Below are 17,521 nucleotides of genomic sequence, written 5' to 3'. Positions count from 1 at the left end.
CAGTCCCTCAGGTGTTTACCAAGTGCATGGCAGTGGTCACAGACTGGCTGCAACTACAGGGATTTTGTCTTTCTGTACCTGGATGAGTGGCTCCTCACTGCCCCTCCAAGGACATCATTGATCACAGCCAGGTACTCCTTACTCCAATTGTGTGACAACTTAGTCATCTCAGTTATCCAAAATAGAGTCTTCAGTCTGTACAGATTTTAGAGCTCATAAGGTGTCATTTTGACATAATCAACCAAATTACCAGAGTTTTCGGCCTTCGGGATTAGGCTCTGTCATTGCTTGCTACTCCACCACTGGTACATGCTACTATGAAGCTTCTGGGTCATATGGTAGCATCAACAGGGTTTGTTCTTTTATCCATATATCACGAGGGTTCTACAGTGAACTCCAGTCCAATGGTCCTTTCTTGCTCATCCTTTGGATTTCCCCATATGGTTAATGAAAGTGTCATGAGCAGATTCATTGGTGGTTGCAATCTTCCTTGATAAAGGAAGGGAGACCATTTGTAATCCCTTCTCCCTTGCCTGCAGTCAGCATAGACACCTACCTCCTGTGGTGGGGGGGGGTCATTTTGAAGGGGGTATATTTCAAGGGTCCTGGTCTTCCACAGAGGCCCACAGTCACATCAGTGCTCTGTAGATAAAAGCCCTTCTTGCGCTGCAGACTTTTCGGGACTCCTTTCCCAGGGATGTGATTGTGATACAGATGTATGATGGCGCTGATGTCCTTCATGGATGCATCTGCAGTCATAACAACTGGGTTGTCCTGTCGTCAGGCAGCCCTTCAGTCGGCCGGATTCCAAAGTCCGGGTCCGGCTTCGGCTGATGTCGCACTTCACCCGACGTCATCTCTGTTGGTCTTCGGGTATAAAGGCATCAGCCGACGCCATTTTCCTCAGTCTTTCTTGCCGCGTGGCGCCCGAAGCAGAAGCTGTTCGCAAGTGCCGGTCGGTCGGATCCAGAGATTACTTCTACCGAATACTACTTCGAAGACTTCTAAAGCTAAGTACCCCGTTGGGGACTCTTTCTTGCCTCAGCCGATGTCAGAAAAAGTTAATAATTGTTTAACCTGTGGGAAACAAATACCTCATAAAGATTTCCACTCTTACTGTCTGCCTTGTTTAGGCCCAGCCCACGACGTAGCAGCCTGTTCGGCCTGTGCTTTTTTCAACCGACGAACGCTTAGGCGTCTGTCGGAGTTTGCTGAACAGTTTTTCGGTTCTGTTTTTGCGTACATTATGCCGTCGGATCCTCCGACTACCCAATCTGCCAAAAAACGCAAAGATAAAGACCGACACTCGCGGTCCGCGGTTTCGGCTGAAACCATGGTTAAGCAAACTGCGAGTGTCTCGGTTTTGGCCGAAACCGAGAAAACTGATCTAAGTACAGCTGAATCTATCTCTACAACTGAGGCCCCTGCTACCATTCTTGAATCGGCCTCAGAAATTATACCCACTACGGTGGTTGCCACTGACTTATCAGACACCATTCCCTTGGATGTCTCTACCCCAGCACGTGGTGCTGCTAGGCCTCCAGCAGCCATGTCCATTAAGGCCTTCGCCAGGGCTAAAGCAGCCAAGACTACTAAAACAGTGCCTGTTAAACCCCCTTCAACCAGGCCCTCCTCTAGTTCTCAAATGCTTACTCTGGCAGAAGATTTAATTTCATTAATTAGAGGATCTCAATCTCACCCAGACAGGGCCTCTCAGCCCCCAGAGAAGAGACCTAGGGCAGAGCCCCTGAGCCAGTGTCATCTGATGATTCAGCCGATGAATCAGACATAACTGACCAGCCAGAGGCTCCTTTCTCTAATTTTGAAGACTCTGATGCTGAAGAATCCATTCCAGCTGCTTCCCCACCAGAAGAATTTTCCTTTGGGGAAACCTTACATGCCATGCGAGAGCAGTTCCAATGGCAGCAACAGGATTTTCAGACTCCAGAAAAAGACTTAGGACTTTTCTGCACCTTCCACAACACAGGCCCTTAGCTATACCTCCTGTTCTCTCTGTGGTGGATGATGCTTTCAATGATGTCTGCTCCGCTCCAGATTCTTTACCTCCAGCCCCTGCCAAACCAGACAGATTTTACAGGGTGCCAGACACTCATCACCACCTTTACAAGGCCCCTCTTGCAGACCCGAAACTATATCCCAGGGTCCCAAGGCAGTAGCGACCATAGCTAAAAACCCTATTCCTTCTGAAAGGGAAGCAAGGTCATTAGACAGATGGGGCAAAAAGGTCTACACTTCAGCTACTCTCTCAGCTAGAGCTTTAAACTGTCAGTTTCACATGATACAATACCAAGAGTTTATGCTTGATCAGTTAACTAAAAAGCTAACCACTGATGAATCTCTTGATAAGAAATATGTATTAGAAATGGTAAATAACATACAACAGGTTAGTAACCATTCCTTAAAATGTGGCTATGATGCACTGGAGGCTTCATTTAGATCAGCCATGACTGGCACAGTGATAAGAAGGCATGCATGGCTAAAGGAGCAAGCTTTACCGGATCATGTTAAAGCAAAGTTACTAGATGCTCCTTTGGATAAGACAAGTTTGTTTGGTACACCTGCCCAGCAGGTTATGAAGAAAATGGAAGAAAAGGCAAAATCCGTTCAAACGGTTAAAGATTTCTTGCAGGTTCAGCCCCAAGGTTTAGCAGGAACTGGCCTGCCAAAATTGGTCCTTTCCTGACTCCACAAGATCTCAAAGGGCAGAAACAGACGTTCCAGAGGCAGAAACCAATCCAGAGGAGGTGCCTACAGAGGACGACAGTGGCAAGGTAACAACAGAGGCACAGACACAACCACTGCCACTACATCAACACAACCACAGTGACTTAATCCTAAATCCGCCTACCAGGGAACAAATAGCAGCTCCTCTAGGCGGAAAGTTAACCTTATTTTCAAAAACTGGCACTATATAACAAAAGACAAGTGGATTTTACAAACCATAGATCAAGGATACCGGTTCCACTTCCACACTTTACCAATCAAAGAGGAATGCCAAATCTACCTCCAAATCAAAAAACAGAGGCTCTACAACAGATAATGCAGTTAGCAAACATGAGAGCTGTGGAAAAAGTGCCAACTGCAGAGCAAGGAAAGGGGTTCTACTCAAGACTATTCCTAGTTCCAAGAAAGGAAAAAGTTGGAGACCAATTCTCGACCTGTCCGCCTTAAATACATACATCATTGTCCCAAAATTCAAAATGCTGACCCTACAGCAACTTCTTCCCATGCTGGGCAAGGAGTGTTGGCTGGTAACTCTAGATCTCAAGGAGGCATACCTGCACGTCCCCATTCGACCAATCTGCAGAAGATACCTCAGATTTCTTGCAGGATCAGAGCACTATCAATTCTCAGCATTGCCCTTTGGCTTATCTACTGCCCAGAGTATTCACAAAATGCCTGGCATCAGTAATTGCCCATTGCAGACTACAGGGAATACAAATTTACCCATACCTGGACGACTGCCTGCTACAAGGGGACAACAAAAGCAAGCTGAAAACAGATTTACAAAGGGTCATCTACTTGCTACAAGCACTGGGATACACAGTCAATCTACAAAAGTCAAGGCTGATACCATCCCAAACAAGGACATTCTTGGGCGGAATTGGACACAGTAAAACAAATGGCATTCCTAACTGCAGAAAAACAAAAGAACTCCCTCTTTACTTCTTGGCACTAACAAAGCTGAACAAGTTAACAGCAAGAAAAGTACTGCAGGCCTTGGGCTTCATGGCATCATGCATAATCCTGGTCCCACTTGCCAGACTACATATGAGAAAACTACAGTGGTACCTAAAGAATTTATGGTCCCAACACAGTCACAGCCTAGAAACAGAAATCCCACTAATTCCATGCTTAAAACAGGAGTTCCTATGGTGGGCTCAGGCATGCCAGACAAACCCAGGCCTACCCTTTCGCAGATGTCAAGCAAGCCAGACCATCACAACAGACGCTTCAGACCTAGGATGGGGGGCCCACATGCTGGACAAATGCGTGCAAGGATTGTGGACACAGGATCAACTTCACCTGCACATCAACCTAAAAGAAATGCTGGCAGTAAAACTGGCAATCCAAAGGTTCAGACCATTTCTCAAAGAGGGCCAGTTGATGATAAGGACAGACAACACCACAGTCATGTGGTACATCAACAAGCAGGGAGGCACTCATTCATACCCCCTATGCAGAATGACTTTGGAGCTGTGGAACCTGGCACTCAGCTACAACATCCAGTTACAGGCAATGTTTGTACCGGGAAAAGATGATATTCTAGCAGACATATTAAGCAGAACCACATCGGATGCCCACGAATGGAAACTGCACCCGGACATTTTCAAGACCATCTCAAAGAAATGGGGAATGCCTCAGATAGACCTATTTGCATCACCTCTCAATCACCAGCTCAAAAAATTCTGCACAAGGACATTCCACCCACTAGCATGGAAAGTGGATTCGCTCTCCTTCAGCTGGAAAGGCCTGACAGCATATGCATTCCCACCTCTTCCCTTGATACACAAAGTATTACTAAAAATCAAGGAAGAACGTCCAAGGATAATCCTGATAGCTCCAAACTGGCCAAGACAACACTGGTACCCACTGCTGAGGAGCATGTCTCAGAAAAATATGTGGCCAATACCCCTGATGCCTTTGATGCTAACTCAGAACAACTACAGCATCATACATCCAAACCTAAAAACGTTGCAACTGACTGCATGGAACATCACATAGCAACAGCTAACCCAGAACTTTCTCAAAGAGTTAAAGACATTATTCTTGAAGCACGCAGACCTTCAACAAGAAGGAACTATGCTGGAAAATGGAAAAGGTTTGTCATTTGGAGTACTGAAAGAGGAAAAGATGTGTCAAACATAGATATGCCTAACATTCTAGAGTATCTGGCCGACCTTCTTCATTCAGGCTTGTCCTACTCCTCCATCAAGATACATGCATCAGCTATTTCAGCAGAATACAGCTTTGATCCACCTGTTTTTTCGCACCCTTTGCTCAGGCAGTTCCTCAGAGGAATCAAGAATGTAAAACCTCCAAGGAAACCACCTTTGCCAGCTTGGGACTTAAACTTTGTGCTAGAAAAGTTGACACTATCACCCTTTGAACCAGCAGCAACAGCAGACCTACAACACCTGTCATGGAAAACTGCTTTCCTACTGGCAATTACTTCAGCAAGGATGGTTTCAGAGCTACAGGCCTTAATGGCAGTGCAACCCTTCCTAATCTTCCACCAAGATAGAGTGTCCATGAGGACTAATCCTACATTTATGCCTAAGGTGGTATCCAGAGTGTCTTTAAACCAGGCAATCCACCTACCTACCTTCTTTCCCAACCCACAAAACAGAGGGAAAGAATACTGCATACCTTGGATGTACATAGACAGCTACGCTACTACTTGGACAGAACAAAAATAGCAGAAAGACTGACCAACTTTTGTAGCCTATGCAACAGGAAGGGAAGGAAAAGCTATTTCCAAACAGACAATCTCCAAATGGATAGGAAATTGCATACGATTCTGTTACTCCTTCCATGGAAAACCAATTCCACAGAACATAAGACCTCATTCTACAAGGGCAACAGCCACTACCACAGCCTTCTTACGAGGAGTGGCAACCAAAGACATTATTGAGGCGGCTACTTGGACCTCCGTGCATACATTTGCCAAGCATTATAACTTACCTCTATATTCCAGATCCCGAGCAGGGTTTGCCACTGCTGTACTGCAAGGGATCCTTAACACACCATAATCTAGTTTTATCCTCCTCCCCTAGTTGGCTATGGTATTCTACCCAGTTGTTATGACTGCAGATGCATCCATGAAGGACATAGTACAGTTTTGTACCTACCATAAATGTAGATGTCCGAACTGGATAGCATCTGCAGTCAGGATTACTCTCCCTCCTTCCCCTCTGCGGTACTCCTAGGGTATTTTACCCTCCTAATAGCTAGCTGGTGGGGAGTCTTTATGGTGTATTTGTTTGTATATATGTACATACATGCTTATTTTTGTGTTTACCTCTATCTTTTTGGAAACATTGGCATCTATCCAAATTTTAACCTCCAAGAGGGCTACTGGCATCTGGGGCAAGAAACACTGAGGAAAATGGCGTCGGCTGATGCCTTTATACCCGAAGACCAACAGAGATGACGTCGGGTGAAGTGCGACATCAGCCGAAGCCGGACCCGGACTTTGGAATCCGGCCGACTGAAGGGCTGCCTGACGACAGGACAACCCAGTTGTTATGACTGCAGATGCTATCCAGTTCGGACATCTACATTTATGGTAGGTACAAAACTGTACTTTGTCTGGTATATCAACAAACAGGGAGGAACACTTATCCTTTTTGCCAGGAGGCTGTGAGCGATTGGCAATGGGTGATATCTTCTCAGTGACTTCTGGTGGCAATGCACATCCCCGGGAAGTCCAATATTCTGGCAAACAGCCTCAGCAGAAGTATTCTATTGCCACAGGATTGATCCCTAAATCCAAAAATGTCAGCTTGGCTTTTTTTGACATTGGGGCATTCCATGTTGTGATCTGTTTGCCTCCAAATCCAACACCAAGTGCAGCAGCTTTTACACCATTCTTCCCCCTCCAGGACAGTCAGCCAGGAACATTGTGGTTGCTTGGCTCTTGGGGGTTCTTTACAATTATCCATCATGCCTTTGATGGTAAAGCTTCTACAGAAAGCAGCCCATTGCTGAGCTACAGTGATTACCCTTGATGAGGCCAGAGTCAGCAGTGAGGGGTTCCCTTCCCTTCCTTTGGCCTCTTCTGAAGTAGCCTCCCTGGGTACTGCATTCCATTCTAAGTCTTATTTCTCATCCAGTAGGCCTGGATTCCCCCCAATCTTCAGTCACTCAAGTTGACCGCATGGTTCCTCCAGTTCCATTGAAGGCCAGAAATCCCAAGCTTTCATAGGCTGCTCATATTGTCATCTTTTCAAAGGCAAGCCACTTAAAAGTGCATTCCAGTAAATGGAAAAAGTTTGCCCAGAGGGTATTGTCCTTGGGACTCTACCCTTTCTCCACTCTTTTGGAATCCATTTTGGATTTTCTCAGACTTGTTTCAATCAAGTTCTAGGCTTGTAAAGTGCAGTTGGCAGTCATTTCTAAGTTTCACATTGGCAGACAATTTTCCTCTGGCTTCCCTCAAGATCTCCAAGGCATTCTTCAAAGGTACATTTTTACTCGTTCCTTGTTAAAATATCCACTTCCTCCCTTGGCCTGGCCTTCTTGTTGCAGGTCCCCCATTTGAACGTTCACCTACTCCAGACTTGAAGTTCTTGTCCTGGAAAACTTTGATGTTCTTCGTGTTTCACTGTTGCAGTCATTACATTTGGGTAATCTGCTGGCAGGTTGCCCTCAGTCGTCCTGAATTCCAAAGTCTTGGGTCCTGCATCTGTTGCTGTCTCCTCTTCCATGATGTCAGGTCGTCAGGGGTATAAAACATGCAGCCGATGCCATTGTCTTTGGTCTTTCTTGCCGTGCGGTGCCCGAAGCAGAAGCATTTCGCAAGTGCCGGTCGGCCGACTACTGAAATATTCGAGTTTGAGTTTCAGAACCTAAGTCTTCACTAAAGCTAAGTACCCCATTGGGGAAACTTTTTTCTTGCTCCATACCAATGTCAGAAAAAGTTAATAATTGTATTACTTGTGGGAAGCAAATACCTCATAAGGATTTCCATTTATACTGTATTCCTTGCCTAGGCCCTGATCACAATGTGCCTGGCTGTCGGTTTTGTGCTAGATTTAACCAACGCACTATTAAGCGGCTGTATATTTTTGCCTCAAAGTATTTTGGAAACAGATTTAACTACCCAGAAATGTCTCATAGCAGTCCGACTACCGGAGTACATAAAACGCAAAGAAAAGGACAGAGAAAGGCAGTCAAGATCCGAAACAGACGACGAAGCTTCTCCTAAGCCAGTCGCCGGTTCCGCCGGTACTCAGGGAGGTGCTTTCGCAGCCCCTGATACCCGCTACCTTCGAGTCGCAGGCCTCTACCAACACCCATGTGGAGTCTGGCATGCCGCAAGATACTCAAGGTATTGGACCGATGGATGTATCTCCCTCGAATGGGTCAGGAGCTGCTGAGCAGGCACCGGCTTCTGAGGGTGTATTCAGGCCTCAGCATTTGTATATCAAACTGACGACAGCTGCAAAACCAAAGACAAAAGCAACTTCTAAAACTAAAAAAACGATGCATGAGCCACGTGCCCAGGCCTCTATGCCTAAAAAACAGATGATCAAAATGGCTGAAGACCTTATTACCTTGATCAGGGGTACCCATCCCCCTCCAGATAAGAGGCCTAGGCAAGACACTGATTATGAATCTTCAGATCTGGTTTCTATTTCTTCTGATTCCTTTTCTGATCCGGAATTATCTGTACCTCCCTATGAGGATTCTGATGCAGAGGAGTCTATACAATCTGCTTCTCCTGCTGAGGATTATTCATTTGGGGAAACCTTGCATACTTTGAGGGAGCATTTTCACTGGGAGAGTCAAGACTTCTCAGAATCAAAAAAGAGGCTCAGGGATTTATTTCTTCTTCCTCAGCACAGGTCTTTGGCCATTCCCCCTATTTTAGACATTGTGGATGATCTGTTTTCAGAGTCCATCTTGACCCCTGGCTCCTTACCTCTGGCTCCCAGTAAGCCTGACCGATATTACAGGGTCCCTGACTCGCATACATTTTTATTTAGAAACCCTGCTGCTGATCCTGAAACTATTTCACAGGGTTCAAAGGGTGTTAAGGCCTCAACAGCAAAAAATCCTACCCCCTCTGACAGAGATTCAAGGGCACTGGACAGATGGGGGAAAAAAGGTTTATACATCTGCAACCTTGGCAACCAGAGCCTTAAACTGTCAATTTCATATGCTTAAGTATCGACAACATGTTATGGGATTGCTGAAACAGAAAATTATTATTTCTGAATGTGCAGAAAATAAAGAATTGCAGGAATTACTCCATGCAGCTGAACAGGTTGGAAAGCATACTTTGCAATGTGGTTTTGACTCCTTAGAGGCCTCCTGCAGGGCTGCAGTTACTGGATCTGTGATTAGGAGGCATGCCTGGCTAAAGGAACAAAATTTGCCTGATCATGTTAAAGCTAAATTACTAGATGCACCTTTACAGCATGATGCTCTGTTTGGTATTAAGGCAGAAGAGGTTTTAAAGAAAATGGAAGACAAAGCTAAGTCTATGCAAACTGTTAAAGACTTCTTACAAGTGCAGCCAGCAAGATTCAGTAGACACTGGCCTATAAAAAAGTGGTCCTTTCCTGTGTCAAACAGAGCTCAAAGGGGCAAATCCAGATGCCCAAAGGGTTACAGATACCGGGCGCAAGATTCATGCAGGTCAAATCAATGGGGCGCATCTACCTCCAAATCAGGAGGAGATAAAGCGCAAACCTACAGAAAACAGTCCCAATGACTTCCCTCTGCCTACACCATGCACTTATCTTTTGGCAGCACCCTTAGGGGAAAATTAGCACTTTTTGCTCAGAATTGGCAGTTAATAACATAGTATCACAGGGATACAGATTTCATTTCCACACTCTACCAATGGCAAACGGTTGGCCATATCTGCTCAAAAATCAATTGGCAGATGCACAGAAACGTTACGTCCCTCATGGATAATGGGGGCCATTCAACCAGTACCAGAACAGGAAAAAGGACAAGGTTTTTACTCAAGACTGTTCTTGGTACCCAGAAAGGACAAGGCCTGGCGGCCAATACTGGATTTATCAATTTTGAACACATACCTGGACATTCCAAAATTCAAAATGCTGACTTTGCAGCAGCTTCTGCCCATGCTGGGTAAGAATGCTTGGCTAGTAACATTAGACCTAAAAGAGGCATACCTGCATGTCCCAATAAGACAATCGTGCAGAAGATATCTCAGATTCAAGGCTGGCTTAATGCATTACCAATTCTCTGCACTGCCCTTTGGCTTATCTACTGCGCCCAGGGTCTTCACAAAGTGCCTGGCACCAGTAATTGCATTTTCCAGACAAAAAAGTATACAAATACCCTTATTTGGATGACTGTCTCATTCAAGCAGAGAACAAGGACATTCTTCAACACCTGGCATTTGTGAAAAGGCTTCTAACATGCCTAGGGTACACTATAAACGAAAAGAAATCACAACTGATACCCTTTCAAAATATAACATTCCTGGGTGCAAGCTTGAATACAACTGCCCAGATGGCTTACCTCACGCCAGACAAGCAAAGGCAACTGACTACTTACTTCAAACTGATGGCAACAAAACCCAGTTGTCTGCAAGACAAATTCTGCAGGCTTTGGGCTTCATGGCATCCTGCATCCTACTGATTCCATATGCAAGACTGCATATGAGCCAACTTCAATGGTACCCAACAAGTCTATGGAGTCAACATTCTTGCAGTCTAAAAACAATGATTCCTCTCATTCCCTGCGTACAACAGGAGTTTCTATGGTGGGCAAAGATATGTCACCAAAACATGGGGCGGGCCTTCACTCTACCCCCTGCCAGCCAAACCTCAACAACAGACTCATCAGATTATGCCTGGGGGGGCCCACATGGCAGGAAGATGCATTCAGGGCATATGGACCCCAAAACAAATGCATCTACATATCAACCAGAAAGAGATGCTAGCTGTTCATAATGCCCTAACAGCCTTCAAGGACTTACTTCATCCAGGACTACTAATAAAGACGGACAACACCACGGTTATGTGGTATATAAACAAGCAAGGGTGCACACACTCATACCCCCTTTGCAGATTAGCCTTGACACTGTGGACACAGCTTTGACCTACATAATAACATCTTCAAGCTCAATTCCTGCCAGGAAAGCAAAATACTCTGGCAGATGATTTAAGCAGAAACCTTATGGACCCTCATGAGTGGAAACTAAATCCACAAGTCTTCAGCATGATAACAGAGAAATGGGGGAGCCCAGACATAGATCTATTTGCCTCTCCTCAAAATTATCAATTGAAAAGATTCTGCACAAGGACTTATCACAGACAAGCATGGAAAGTGGACGCCCTATCCTTCAGTTGGAAAAACCTATCGGTTTACACCTTACCTCCTCTACCCCTTCTTCCCAAGGTCCTCCTAAAAGTCAAACAAGAGAAACCAAAGATACTAATTGCCTCGGACTGGCCCTGCCAATACTGGTACTCAGTCCTAAGGAACTTGTCTCAATACCCAGCTTGGACCTTACCTCAAAGACCTCAACTACTGTCCCAGCAAAACAATCTGATCCTGCACAATCAACTCCACACACTGAACCTGGCGGCATGGCTGATCATGTAGTTATACAAACAACTCCTCTCAGTAAAGTTGTGATGGATGTCATTTTGGAAGCCAGAAGGCCTAGTACTAGAAAATCTTATGCTGATAAATGAAAGAGATTCTGTGCTTGGAATCAAGCACAAGGAACTGATACAGCAGAACTAAATATTCCTCCGATATTACAATACTTAACTGAGATGCTTGACAAAGGCCTATCTTTCTCATCAATTAAAATCCATGCCTCTGTCATTTTGGCTCATTACAACACAGAGCCACCAATCTTTTCTCATCCTTTTAAAGCAGCATCTTAGAGGAGCCAAAAATTTAAGACCTCCTAGCAGATCACCATTACCTGCATGGGACCTCAGTTATATGTTGGAAAAGCTCACCCTGCCTCCATTTGAACCAGCTGCTACCGCTGATATGAAGTTCTTATCATGGAAAACAGCACTGCTACTAGCAATTACTTCAGCAAGAAGAGTTTCAGAGCTACAGGCCCTCATGGCTGTAGAGCCTTTTATCATATTTTACCAAGACAGGGTGTCTCTGAGGACAAATCCTACATTTATGCCTAAGGGGGTTTCCAGTGTGGCTCTTAACCAAACAGTTAATCTGCCAACCTTTTATCCAAATCTACAGAACAAGGGGGAGAGAATTCTGCATTCCTTGGATGTACACAGACAGCTAAGATTCTACTTGAGCAGGACTAAAGCTCTAAAAAAAAAACTGAGCAATTACTAGTAACATATGCTGCAGGATCAGAAGGCAAGGCTATTTCAAAGCAGAAAATTTCAAAGTGAATAAGCGACTGCATCCGTTTCTGCTACTTACACCATGGTAAACCAGTGCCCAAGGGCATTGGGTCTCATTCCACCAGAGCTGCAGCTACTTCAGCAGCCTTTCTCAGAGGAGTACCAACCAAAGACATTCTAGAGGCTGCTACTTGGAGTTCTGTTCACACCTTTACAAAGCATTATCATTTCCTCTCTACTCTAAGTCCAGGGCAGGTTTTGCCACTGCAGTTCTGCAGGGCCTTATAGCCGCACCTAATGCTGTTTAGCTCCAGCCTCCCAACCATAGCTTTGGGATTCTACCCAAATGTAATGACTGCAACAGTGAAACACGAAGAACATAGTACAGTTGTGTACACTTACCATAAATGTAGATGTCCGAGTGTATTCACTGTTGCAGTCCCAGTTACCCTCCCGCCATCCCCCTTTCATTCTGGAGTTTATCTTTCATTCTCTATCTTCTACAACCTATGTGGTGTATTTGCTTGTAGATGAAAGTAAAGTTTATATTGATGCATGTGTATATATATATATATATATATATATATATATATATATATATCAATATATATATATATATTTTTTTTTTTTTTTTGCTACCTTTTTGGGGGCACCTGTCATCTGGGGCAAGAAAAACTAAAGAAAATGGCGTTGGCTGCATATTTTATACCTCTGACGTCATGGAAGAGGAGACGGCAACTGACGCAGGACCCAAGACTTTGGAATTCAGGCCGACTGAGGGCAACCTGCCAGCAGATTACCCAAATGTAATGACTGCAACAGTGAATACACTCGAACATCTACATTTATGGTAAGGGTACACAACTGTACTTTTTTGGTGTCTGCTACTTCTGCAAGAGGGATTTCAGAGTTGCAAGCTCTTCCTTTCCATATTTGTTGGTCCATAAAGACAGGGTTTCTCTTTGTATGAATCCTTCTTTTCTGCCAAAGGTAGCTTCCGGGAATAACCTTAACAGTTCTATTCACGTTCCTGTGTTTTTCCCAGTTTCTCCAATAAAGGTGAATACCTCTTGCATTGTTTGTTGGTACATAGACAATATAGATTTTATTTGGAACGTACCAAAGCTGCCAGAACATGCAGTCAGATTTTGTCTCCTTTTCGAAATCCAGGCTGGACTTACCTGTGTCCAAGTAACTTTATCCAAGTGGCTGCCAGGTTGTATTTTGTTTGCATATTCTTTGAAAGGCAAGACTCTTCCACACAAGACTAAGGGTCAAAGGGCTATGGCTACATCTGCTGCTTTCCTATATCTAGCTTGTCAATGAATGATATTTGTGCAGCTGCTATTTGGCTGGGTCACCACACTGTGTCTCATTATATGCTAGATAGCCATTCTAAAGCCAGAGCTTCCTTTGACTTCACTATGCTGCATAATATCCTTCCTTAGTTCCTCCCTATGGCTGGGGACTCTATCCCACAGGTTGAAGCCAGACAGAGCAGACAACACTGGATACATGTACTTGCCATAATTTTAGATCAGTCTTGTCTGTCTCCATCTGGTTCAACTTTCCCTCCCTCCTATCCCCCACCTTCTTGTTGACCTGGCGAATCTTTCCTCCTAAGATGAGTGGACATTGCTCCCATTCACCTTGGTTGTCATAATCTGTTTCGGGAAGTTGCATTTTCGGAATTTTGTTTCTTTCTTGACTTCATGTGGTAAACTCTATCTGGGGAGCTGAAGGAGGAGTGGGGAGTTGGCAGCAAGTGGGCTAAGGAGTTTAGAACTGACCACTGTTTGATCCAAAGTCCCACAGGTTGAACCAAATGGGGACAGACAACATGGATCTATCATTATGGTAAGTATTTAACTTTTGTTTTTGTTTGATAGTTTTCCATTTATTTTTCTTGGGCATTTTTGCCAGTTTCTGATTTACATTTACACTCAACTAAGGCAGTATACTTTTTTCCCAGACTGGCAGAGGGGCTAAGAATTTGCGGTGTCAGAGTTCTGTGACCACTGTGGATAGTTATCGCATGTCCTGTTTTTCAAGAATTGGGCTTAAAGGTACGTTACTAGAAGAGCATGAAGTTTTACAGTTTGTTGAAAGCTTTTCTGGTAAATATTTCTTTAAGTTCTGGACTAAGATAATGTGCGGAAAGTATCTTCCCTCTTCCTCCACCCATTACCATACTTCCTATGTTGACATTAAATATTCTGTCTCAGTACTAAGCTGTTTGCATTAAAAGATCGTAGTATAGTGTATTGTACATCTAATTTATGCAGAACATATTTTGTAAAAATGTTAAATTACTTCAATAAATTAGATGAGTAATTATGGTATGTGTGCTACTGTAACACGAACAGTGGGTTATCCTGCTGGTATAAGTTTGTGTTGCTGAGTTGACGGAGTTTCAGTCTAGTAAGAAAGGCAGGGAGGACAGAGGAAGTGTGCCAGGAACATCTAAGCTGAAGTGGTCTTGACAGTCAAACCTTGTTGGAGGCTTGTGTATGTTTCTGGGAATCTGTTGCCTCTGAGTTACAGCAGATAACAGACTGTTTGATATAATCAGAAAAAAGCCTACATGATGTCCTGAAAAAACTGATTCTAGTTCAGGTAGAATATCCAGCAGTGGAAACCTGAATTGAATAGGGACCCCCCACACACACACACTCTATTTCTAATGGGAGTTTTGGGGTTTTGTCAGTCTGTTTTTGTTTTTTTGAACAGGCATTATTGATACTAGCAAGCTAACATGCTTAATGGCAGTAATAAACCTCTTGCATATGCTTTTCTACTTAAGGGGTCTTGTTAGGTAAGAAAATGACAAGAGCAAAAAAGGTGTATTGACACTGAATTCAAAAAATGCTAAATGTAAGATGCATGTTTTTGATAAATCAGTGATTTAGTTTTTAGGGTCACCTTTATTCTTGTGCTGTAACTTTATTTCTGTTTTAAAACACCTTCATTACATTATCATTTAAGACTTAGGCATACATTAACCCAAAAGAAAAGAAACCGTATTAACACATTTTCCATTAACTTAAATTGTACATCACATGTTTTTTTTTTTGCATCAGTCCAACATTACATATATGGCTAAATTCCTGCCGTCCCTTAAACTTCAGTCTTCTTCCATCTGACGATTTAATCTGCCTCTATTGTTCCTGCAATTTCTATTTATTTGTCTATTGTTCCTACAATTTCTACTTATTTGTTTGTAATTTGCTCCTTCCTTTTCCTAAAGTTCCCTCTTCCAGTTCTTTTATCTCATTTACAAGATTCACTTTTTCTAAACACAGTTGGTTTAAACTTTGATTACCATTTTCTAGCTGTTTCTGGCAGCTCACATAATTAAACTTAAGGCCTTATTACTTCTAGGCAATTTAGAGTCGGTGTTCCAGCTCCAAAAAAGCAGCCTTATAGCCATTTGCTCACCCAGTATTTTTGACAGAGTAATCTGTAAGGAATTCTTAATCTGTCTACTTATTAGATTCGCAAAATAATGCTCCCAGGTATCTCTTTTTTAAACACATTTATTGAATTATCACTTTTGACATAGGCAAATTTGCATTTGTATAAAAGTAATTAAACTGCATTAACAAGTACCCGTTTACAAACATACTTCATATATATTGCTATATATCATACAGCCTAAGCTACAGTATGTGAATTATTCAATTCCTGCCCTTTTTCTAAACAAACATCTGTATTAAACCATTACTTACGATTCGAGCAATCATATATTTATATAAATGAAAACATGCTACACCAACACAATTCTAGTTGCAAGCATTTTACATCACAAACCATAGTGACACATTCCCAGTTGCAAACATTATACATCACTTATCTACCCAATCATTTTCAGTCGGACATTATATAGCTCATTTAAGTCCTGCCTTCTTTTAAACCTCATTCCTTCTCTGTATGTATTCTTCCCACAATTCCCATTTTTCCTATGTTGTTCGCTACTACCCTTTTCTAAAGATCTCCATTCCAGTTTTATCTCTTATTATATTCGCTTCTTCAAGTAGCACTGGGTTAGATTTTGATTTTCTAATTATTTTTTTTTTTTTGGCAGCCACCTTAATTAGATGCAGCAAGGCCTTACCATGTCTAGGCAATTCTGATTCTGTATCATAGCTCAGAAAAATTATCTCCCTCGTCACACCAATCTGCCCACCCAGCATCTCCGACAGTGCATCCCGCAGGGAATCCTTAAAGTCCACCAACTCACTGTACTCCCAGAAAATGTATTCCTAATTACCTCTTTCTTCCCCGTCACACCTTCAACATTTGCTCTCTATCTGAGGAAAACATTCTCTGGAGTCTATTTGGGGTATAAAAATATCTATGTAAACATTTCCAAGCAAAACCCCTAAATCTTCTAGATTTTGTTATATATTTGGGAGACTTACATATTTCCACCCATTATTGCTTTGAATTGCTTATCCATTCTCTTTCCTCAATCCTTTCTAACCTCCTTTGATTCTTATAGTTATCATGCAATATTTTATATGCTCTACTAATTATTCCTTTTTTTAATTGCAGTTTCTGTTGTAGAATGTACTAAAATCTCTGCCAGTGCTGGTCTTTCATTTAGGACCTCCCCCTATTTCTTTCTCTTTGCCTATACTCTGATTTCGATCCTTGAGAGGGAAGGCAATCTCAAACCTGCAGTCCAAAATATTCTTGGCATCTTCCCAGTCTGTCATCTTTCCTTCCCTAGTTACTTGACCCCAATACCTTGGTTCCTTTGCCATTTTTCTCCAACAAATTCCAGCATCCTCTTGCCTACTGTCTATAACCCTAATCGCAGTCATCTGTATAGGCAGAATCTCCTTTCTCCATTCCCGTGTCGGCTTAGTTCTTAGGATATTTTCTGGTACTTTATAGCTATAATCTCTATGATTATCGTTGTCCTCCTTAAAAGCCTGTATCTAAAATCCCAGTCTCCTTATTTCTTGCACTTCCCCCTGTTTCATCATCCCTTTCCACTTTGCACTTCCCCCTGTTTCATCATCCCTTTCCACTTTGAATTAGTTTTCTACTTGTGCTATGTATAGGAGCCTCAACTTTGTAGCTGTGAAATAGCCCTTCAAATCTGGTAATCCCAATCTGCCCTGTTCTACTGGAAGAATCTGCTTATCCCATTTAACACTTGCTGCCTTCCCATCCTAGATAAAGTCCTTCAGCTCTGTATTAATTAATATCTACAGCTTCTCCTCTGGTTGATAAATATATGCCTGACCTGTGTATAAGACTAATGGTAGTATAAACATTTTAACTGCTTGTATCTTACTATCCATATAAAAAGGCTTCCATTTTCTCAGATTTTGTATTATCTTTTGTTTAGTCTTTTCCCAAATTTTTTGTCCTAACACCTGGAAGCTCCTGTGATCAGAGCAGTACCCCCAAGGCTTTCCTTTGTGAGCATATTCTACCGATACCAC

General features: G+C 43.0%; 1 protein-coding gene across 1 annotated transcript in view; it reads left to right on the top strand.

Annotated features, from left to right (window-relative positions):
- Positions 1-17,521, top strand: part of LOC122810608 (tastin-like) — a 1,451,617-nt gene that overhangs the window by 162,597 nt on the left and 1,271,499 nt on the right. Inside the window, exon 4 of the mRNA XM_044082184.1 lies at positions 14,038-14,131. Coding sequence (XP_043938119.1) covers positions 14,038-14,131 — 94 coding nt within the window. The remainder of the gene's footprint in view (positions 1-14,037; positions 14,132-17,521) is intronic.

Source organism: Protopterus annectens, chromosome 9.part0 (assembly GCF_019279795.1).
Source record: "Protopterus annectens isolate FY-2018-M chromosome 9.part0, PAN1.0, whole genome shotgun sequence".
NCBI classification, from domain to species: domain Eukaryota; kingdom Metazoa; phylum Chordata; order Ceratodontiformes; family Protopteridae; genus Protopterus; species Protopterus annectens.
Note: the sequence above shows the minus strand (reverse complement) of the source record. Positions and strands in the feature narration are given on the sequence as shown.